The 8,716-nt window shown below is 39.4% G+C and overlaps 1 protein-coding gene across 20 annotated transcripts in view; it reads right to left on the reverse strand.

The window, feature by feature from the left end:
- CDC42BPA (CDC42 binding protein kinase alpha) overlaps positions 1-6,469 on the reverse strand; it is a 320,366-nt gene extending 313,897 nt beyond the window's left edge. For all 20 annotated transcript variants that reach the window (XR_009210848.1, XR_009210849.1, XR_009210847.1 and 17 more), the window contains exon 1: positions 5,014-6,469. Coding sequence is in view for 15 of the 20 variants with exons in the window: in XM_058430788.1 (XP_058286771.1) it covers positions 5,014-5,191 (178 nt within the window). In the remaining 5 variants the exon portion in view is untranslated. The remainder of the gene's footprint in view (positions 1-5,013) is intronic.
- Between the last annotated feature and the right edge of the window lie 2,247 nt (positions 6,470-8,716).

Consider the following 8,716-nt stretch of genomic DNA (forward strand, 5'->3'; position numbering starts at 1 on the left):
CACTGTTTGTCAACATAGCATAGCTGCACCTACACTAAAGTATTTCAAACTTTTTATCTCAACCTATAGTAAGAAATATGGGAATAAGAAATACAGAAAAACATAATGTTTTGCACAACAATACTTATTCCTTCTACATTTGATGTACTTTATATTTTCTATTCTAGTCTTTGATTTTTTAAATGCTGGTTAGACTTAGTAATTGATTTTAAAACCTATCACAACCAGCAGGAGAAAAACAATGAGCTACATACATAACATACTGTCAATAAATGTACGAAATGAGAAAAAGGTCAGGGAACAAATTTTTGACTGCCATAGAAGAGTGGTACAATAAAATATTTATTTGAGCTAAATTATTTTATCCTAAAATAGCCTGAGCTTACTGTGTAATAGTATTCAAGTCCTAGGAATTATGGGACATTTCATAAAATTTCCAGCATACTGCACTATTTGTTTTTATATACTGCTATACTAAGGTATGCCTTACATTTCCATATAAAATAAATATATTTCTAAAATTCCTAAAGTGTTAATCCTGACATCCTGTTTTCACTCATAAAGCAATATATTCTTTTTTTAAAAAAGCTGGGTGTGGTGGTGCATGCCTATAATCCCAGCTCTTTAGGAGGCTGAGGTGGGAGGATCTCTTGAGCCCAGGAGTTCAAGACCAGCCTAGGAAACATAGTAAGACCCTTGACATGGTTTGGATTTGTGCCGTCACTCAAATCTCATATAAAACTGTAATGCCAGTATTAGAGGAGGGACCTGGTGGGAGGTGACTGGATCATGAGGGCAGAATTCCCCTTTGTGTTCCTGTGATAGTGAGTGAGTTCTCACAAGATCTGGTTGTTTAAAAGCGTATAGCATCTCCCCCTTCCCTCTTTTGCTCCCACTCCAGCCACGCAGGACGGGGTCGGCTTCCCCTTTGCCTTTTACCATGATTGCAAGTTTCCTGAGGCCTCCCATGCATGCCTCCTGTAGCCTGCGGAACTGTGAGCCAATCAAACCTCTTTTCTCTATAAATTACTCAGTCTTAGGTAGTTCTTTATAGCAATGTGAGAACAGCCTAATACAACCCTGTCTCTAAAATAAAGCAATACATAAAATAAAAAGAGTAATGTTCCTAAAAACAAAAAAATTATAACACAATCCTGTCTCTAAAATAAATCAATACATAAAATAAAAGGGGTGATGTTCCTAAAAACAAAAAAATTACCAATGAACATCAAGTATTTCAAAGAGTTTAGGGGTTGACAGCACTAGTTCATTATATCTAAGTTCACTCTACTTTATAGGGAATTTTTCCTAGATGTAATTTTACCAACAGCATCACTCTTATGCTATTCCATCATGAATGCCAGTAACCAGTATCATCTGGCAACCTCTAAGTGTAATTTCTCTTAAAAAGAGAGAGACAAATAGAAATGTTATAATAATAGCCATTACATTTATTGAACACACTTCTACCATGTGCCAGCATTGTACTGGATAAAATAATTGCACTTACTCATTATCATTCCGAGAATAGAATATTAGGTGGCTAGTATAAAGGAAACAAGTACCCAACCGATATTGCTGATTATTCTAGTTGAGAACTTAAATAAAATAAATGTAATCATCTGTATTAAATGAACATTTTGATAATTCGGACTGATTAATAAATTCTACTTAGGAAAAGCTAACAATGAGGAACAGCATATGTGAAGAACAAAAGTATCCTAGAAAAGATACAGATCCATCAACACCTCACTTAACCCTCGTGTAAAAAAAAAAGTGAACAGCTTTAAAACTATTCTAATAAAAAGAAAAGCTTAAAGCATAGTACCTGCTGATATGCTCTAGGTACAAATTTATTAAACAGACTATTCTCTATGTATATACAAAATCTGAATAAGCTATAAAATTACCGTTATTTAGTGATAATTTCTATATGTTACAAAGTCCAAAATTCAAAAAGCATCAAAATACAGTTATCCACAGACAGCCTTGCATATTTATTTTGTATTAAGTAATATTATCTTACATTTATTAAGTAAATTGGTAAATAATTCTCTAAAATTCCAATTTCCCATTTCAAAGTAGGGTGTGGCCGATTTAACGAATGATATACTAATTCAGTCATTACTAGCAAATTAGTTTACAATGTGGAAGTTATTTTTACTTCTACAACTCCACTGTAATTTATTCTAGAGTCTGACATCCAGACTATTACTGTACACACAAACATACAAACCATAATCATTTCAACAACTTAAAACTAAGCAGACAAAAAAGTCTTGAAAATATTATTTACTATAAATGAAAAATAATACATCTTATTAAATTTAAATGTGATCTATAGTCTTAAGGCACTTTTATTCCCTTGCTCTAGTGCTCACTGGCTTAATCCTCTCTTTCTCTTTCCACTTATTTCCTCCCTCAAGCCATCAGCACCAAAAGCAAGAAATGCTGTCAAAGAAAAACAACGTATCTGACTTTGAATTGTCAGTTTTCTTATTGTCATGATACTGCTATGAACAAAACATTAACTGTACCAATATAAAAATGAAATGGACTAAAACTAGGAATAAAATGAAATTGATAGAAATGAAGCTGAATACAGCCGGTAAGAATCTTGGCTGACTCTACTGTAAGAGTAATCTATCATCAGCATAAAAATAAGTAGCATCTAGCTGACACTTTCATTAATATAAATAACAAACACAAATATGTAACAACTTGTATTATTAATACTGTGTTCCTGTTGCAAATAGTCTTTTAAAGATTTAAATGACAATATTTTTTCAATTATTAAAAATCAAACTTAAAATTACACCATTTAAGGCAAATCTAAATTACCAAATTTAACCTCAACAACAATCCCTGTAAATTTCCACCAGAGTCCCAAAAAATAATGTTTAAAACATTGAACTGAGGTCAATTCACAATTTGGAAATAGTCTTAACTGATTTTCACATATTGTTAGGTAATTAAAATAAAATAGGACATTTCCCCAAAATGTAGTTATCAATTCATAAAAAGAACATCTGATCTATTTCAATTCTTAAATAGACTAGCATTCTTAACCTAAATTCTCAAATAACTTAAAGACAGCAAATACTACTACTCACTACACAACTCCTGACAGCCTTTTCCATTCTTAACTTTCTTTTTACTCTTTATCCAAACTTCTATACTAATAAAAATAATATTCAGCCAAATACTTATTTGATATTTGGCTTATATAGAAATATACATAAACGAGGTGTTTTTATACATATAAAAGAAACAACATCCAAGAAAACATATTTAATGGAAAATACATATAAATTATTCTGATAATACAGAGAAATATCTCATAGCATAAAACTACTTACCTAAACTCTAATAATCAGAAGGCAATGGAGGATACAGTTTTCTCTTTATCATAAATCATTTAAAATTATATTTACTACTGGTACATATAGAGTTCTCCCATAGCTTCGCAGATAGGAAAGAATATTAAACGACAAAAATCACAGACTAGAGTGTCATTAAGGAACCATAACTTAAGAACTCAAGTTCCAACTCTAAAAGTACCAAAACCCTTTAAGTCTTAAAAATAAATAAATAAATAAATAAAGAACACTACAGAATTTCTCAAATTGTGAAACATGGGGATGTAAAACTACGTATGCTTTACAAAATATTTTATTCAACAAATAAAAGACGTATACTCACAAAACCAGTACCAAAGTCAAACTTGTCTCACTCTTAAGTGAGAAGTTACTTGAAAGATGGTTTAGATGTCTTACATTTCCAGGATGAGTCTGGCAGTCTGTTTTGAAAAGTTATTCTATTCACATTTACATATTTTTTTAAACCTTATGACATCACGTTGCTAGAAACCTCATACTGGCAAATTGAATAATTAAAGTTATTACGTGTAGGCATTCTTAGATCAGTGATTTACCTGAGAAACTAACTATGAATAAATTTCAAATCCAAAAAAAAAAAAAAAGAGAGAGACACAATCAGCACTTGACTTTTTTACTTCAGGAAAATAAAGTTTTACCTGGGAACAAAGATATTTTAGCATAAGAACTTAGCATAAGAACAAACTAAAATGATTAGTATTCCAAAGGTACAAAATAGTATTTGGCCAAAATCCTTCAAAAGCCAACGTACCACTACTATAGACAGATCTGGGTGACGATGGGTGCTTATTCCAACAGTGAACTTCTGGACATTAGAGTGTGCCCAGTATATAAGAGCAGACGCTGAAGAACTTGAGCCAAGCCTTCAAGCTTGAAGGTCATGGAGCGTTTGCTCACATCATTCATCTACTCCACTACAGTAGGTCTTCTAAATCACATCTATATCTAGAAGAATGAAGCCAAAAATCTAACCAGTTTAGATTTAAATTAAATTTGGAGTAAAATCTAACTCTCAAGTGGAAGCTGCCCCCAAACATTGTCCATCAACTACTATCACAAAATTTTTAAACTATGTCATTTAATCTTACAAACATAATTTTTGGAAAGTCCATGTTTAGCAGTTTCCTTATGTAGAGATGAAATAAAACCCACTGATCACCACCTTCAGCTTCCTGTTGACCTAAGGCAAACACAGATATTTTAATATCTCCTCCCATTTTGAGAATAATTTCCATAGTCTGAATGTTTCCACCAATAAATACCTTTCAAATAAAGGACTATTATAGTGCCATGTATTAGGCAACTGTAACCAATAATCCACTTTTGCCCATCACAGAATTGATTTAAAATCTCTTACTGTTGACCTAAAAACATAAGTTCTTCATCGCCAAGTTTCACATTAGCTAGGCCTTAAATCAAGGCAACAATTGAGCAGCACAATTTTACTCCTGGGAAAATATTTACCAAAAACTAGCGGAAAATCTTGAATAACTAGTGTCTATTTTTTTATTGTATTTTTTCTTTCAACGGAGTAGAGTTTACTCATAACTCTCTATACCAAGTAAATCATAATGACCAGCTAAAGATTGAGTTTCTTTAAAAATCACAAACTTACCCCATTCTAGGTATTCGAGAATGTTCTTCTCTCTTCTCAATGGAGAATTATTGCATTCATCATAAAGGCAGATGAGTATATCCAGTAACGTCTCCACACTGAAGCACTGCCCATTGGTCTGAGCGGGCCCGTCCAAAATAAACTGCTCCAACTGCCTCAAACGCACTTCTCCAGACATGTTTGCTTAGATTTCTGCTAGTTTTCCTTTAAATTATTATGATGACTTTTACTATTATCTGATTCTAAATTTTAAAAGGTATGGTTTTAAAAATAAACCACTTGTTATTCAAACAACTGTCATGCAATGCTGGTGCTGAATTAAACATCCAACACACCAGTAACCTCACTTAACTGAAGCGTCTTCAATTTCACCCATATACATATATTTTGAGGGTAAATTACCATAAAATATATACTTAATGCATTTTTAAAAGAATACAATTAAGTCGTATATTTAAATAAAATAATTAAAAGTACAATGAACTAGAGTCAACACTTCTTTAAAAAAAAAAAAAAAACTCTTCTCCTTCATTCAAAATTCAACTCGTGCAACGTAATCCTGAAACGAATCCGGTTGCATCATTAATGAATAAAGTCCGATTTGCATCAGCAATTCACTTCCCGGGAAGAAAAAAAACAGAAAAGGGAGGAAAAAAACAGAATGCATAGAAGGGGGAGGGAAAACCAAAAATGTTGCTGCAAATCCTCCCAACCACCACTTGGATAATGCATCAGCGGCAATTTCTCCAGCGGGAAAGGGAGGGGGCGAGGTCCCTGAAGCAGCCCCTCGGCTCGGAGCACGCCAAGTCTTGCCTGGAGGCGGCTTTTCGTTTCTCCTCCCGAGGTCCTTCTTTTTTAAGGCTTTGCAGTCAGTCCTATTTTCAACGGATTCCGGTGAAAACTCTTCATTTTCCTCCCGGCTTCTCCCTAGGGCCTGACCGGCGGCGCAGCCAGGGGTGGAAGGCGGGCTGCAGGCGGCACTGGCACCGGGCTCCGGAGCAGCGGCTACTTGGCCGCCCGAGCCCACTCCATGTCGGTGGTCGCTCGTGGGCCGAGCCGTGCCGCGCCGGGCAGAGAGCCCGGTCTCCCCCACACCCGCACCGCGGCCGCCGCGCCGGAGGCTCCCGACGCCCCAGGCGCGGGGGGTGCTTCTCTGAATTCAAAGGACACAAGCGGCAGCAGCTGCGGCGGCGGCGCGGGCGGCTCTGGCAGCTACTTCTCCCCTTTCTTCACACCCCTGGGCTAAGGGCATCTTTCCTCAGCGAGGAGGGAGGCGGCCGAGGCGCAGGAGGAGGGGTCGCTTCGGCGGCTGAGGAGACCAGAGGCTGCGGCAGCCCGGCTCCCAACCACTCCCTTCCTCTCCCTTCCAGCCCTCCCCCGCCTTCCCTCTCCTCTCGCGCTCGCGCCCTGGGCTCCGCGAGGCTCCTCCAGTCCCGCCGCACACAGGCGGAGGCTCGCGGACGAGTCCGGATCCAATATGGCGGCCTGGCCCCCCGGCCCCGGCACACGCGCGCGCACACGCCCTCCACTCCCCGCCCCCGCCCTGCCCGAGCCTCAGCTCCAGCCGGCGGCCAAGCCGGGCGGGGTCCAGCCGGCGCGCCCAGCGGAGGCCCCCAAGGGGGTGCGGGCTCGGGGCGCGAGTGGCTGCGCCAGCCCGAGGGGAGGGGTGGGGATCGCCTCGGCGGCGAGGCTGCGGCTGCCGCAGCGTGGAATGCGGAGCTGCGGGAGGGCTGAGGGAGGCCCGGGCGGCGGTGGCGGAGCATATGGAGGCGGGATGACCGGGCCGCGCCGGGAGCTGCGGCAGGACGGGGCGCAGGCTGGGAACTGCGCCACCACCGCTCCGTGGCCCCGGCTCCCCGAGGCTTCTGGTGCAGATAGCGAAGGGGGGCTCCTGCCTCGTCCTCGGAGATATCACCTGTCTGGCGCGTTTGTTAAGGGCGCCCAGAAGCAGAGGGCTTTAGGCTTCCGACAGAGCTGGAGGAGACGGTGCCTGTCTTTCAGCCCCTTACCTGCTCCCCACCCGCCCCCCAGATTCGGTTCGCGCACACTCCAGAGTAATCATTTCTTAGGTGTCTAATTACAGCACTTCATGTGTCATTTCCCAGGACAAAAACAATGACAGACTTGTCCGCGCTACCATCGAAGTCTTGGGTCCGCACGCAAAGGATGGAATCCCCCATCTCCATTCCCAAAAGTTTCACTACGGGAGCCTGGTGTTGTCTCCTCCGGAACTGTCCTAGCGGCTGCCTGTTTTTCCCTAGCCATGGTTACCCGCCTGCGGGGGATTCAGCCTGCGAAGGCAGTCAAGGCAGTTCACCACTGTCATCAAACCTACACCCCCGTGTGCACGCGCACACACACTTGTAACCCAGTGGCACAATGCAGGAATTAGGGCAGCAAAGGCAAATCGCTGAATAGCTAGGGCACCTGATGCCTGTAGGGCCCTTGCAGGTTTTTGTGAATCTCGGTTTTAGGAGAGCTCCCTTTATAAAATTCTCATGGAAGATGCCACATTTAAATTAACACCACAAAACTAGGTCATTGCAGTTCTGTTACTTTCTCTCAAAATTGCCATCTCCTTTATGGTCGTTCTCTAAAATACAATTATTTTATATTCCTTCCCCACACCTATGAGGCGGTTATGTTTCTATGTTAATGCCCACAATTGCATCTTACATCTTGATAATATGGAAGCTGAGGAAGAATTAGAAATGAGGGCCTAGACGTAAAATGAAGGCTAACAGAAGTCGATTCAAGTTGTGATTCACGAAATAGTGTGAATCTTTTATGAAATCTACATTTGCAACGTCTACACTTACCTGGCTTAAGAACAGCATTATTTTCAATGCGGTCTTGACATGAATGATACTTAGATTCAAACAAAAGGTCAATCATTTCCAGCCATGACATCTTTATATGGGTGTGTGTTGTCTAATTCTAAAAGCAGAAAAGCAAAAAGAAAAGTTTAATCCTAACACAGATAATAAGCAATATTTTGGTGTTTATTATTCAAGTCTTTTTCCTATGCACTTTAACAAAAATGATACATAATAAAAGACAGTTTTATAGCCTCTTGCTTGCAATTAGCAATATATTATGGACATTTTTTCAGTTCAACAAACATTCTTCAACAACATGGATTTTAATGGTGAAGCCAATTTTAACAGTTTCATTCAACCGTAAGATGCGGTAGCAAAGAAGGAAGCAATTTCTTCTGCTTTTTCAAGTATGGTTAACTAAAGAACTGGCTCCAAGATACCTACTTTTCCAACTTACAAATAACTAGAAAGAAGTTTAAAGGAGAACCTAAAACATGTTAGGTCTCACTAAATGCTAACTGACAATGGAAGTATATGAGATGTAGATAATTTTTTTTTTTAACAGAGTCAAGCTGTCAGTTCTCTACCTATTCTGTTAGCACTTGGGTACCACCCACAGTCCAGGGTATTGATGGTTGCTAAATAACCCTTTCCACATTATTTAGAAAGTAGAGAGAATTTATTTTTATTTTAAAAAAACACACACAAAGAGAAGGAAGGAGGTTGAACCCAATCAATTTTGCTTGAATAATTCAAGCTCAGAGACTTAATAATTAACTAGACACTAAACACATTGTGCGGGTGTTATTTTAAATGTTCCGGTTGAAGTGTGAACATGCTTGTTAATGAAACCGGTCTTAAGCCAAAGAAAGGCGCAGCCCAGC

This window comes from Hylobates moloch, unplaced genomic scaffold, assembly GCF_009828535.3.
Source record: "Hylobates moloch isolate HMO894 unplaced genomic scaffold, HMol_V3 SCAFFOLD_18, whole genome shotgun sequence".
Classification (NCBI taxonomy): domain Eukaryota; kingdom Metazoa; phylum Chordata; class Mammalia; order Primates; family Hylobatidae; genus Hylobates; species Hylobates moloch.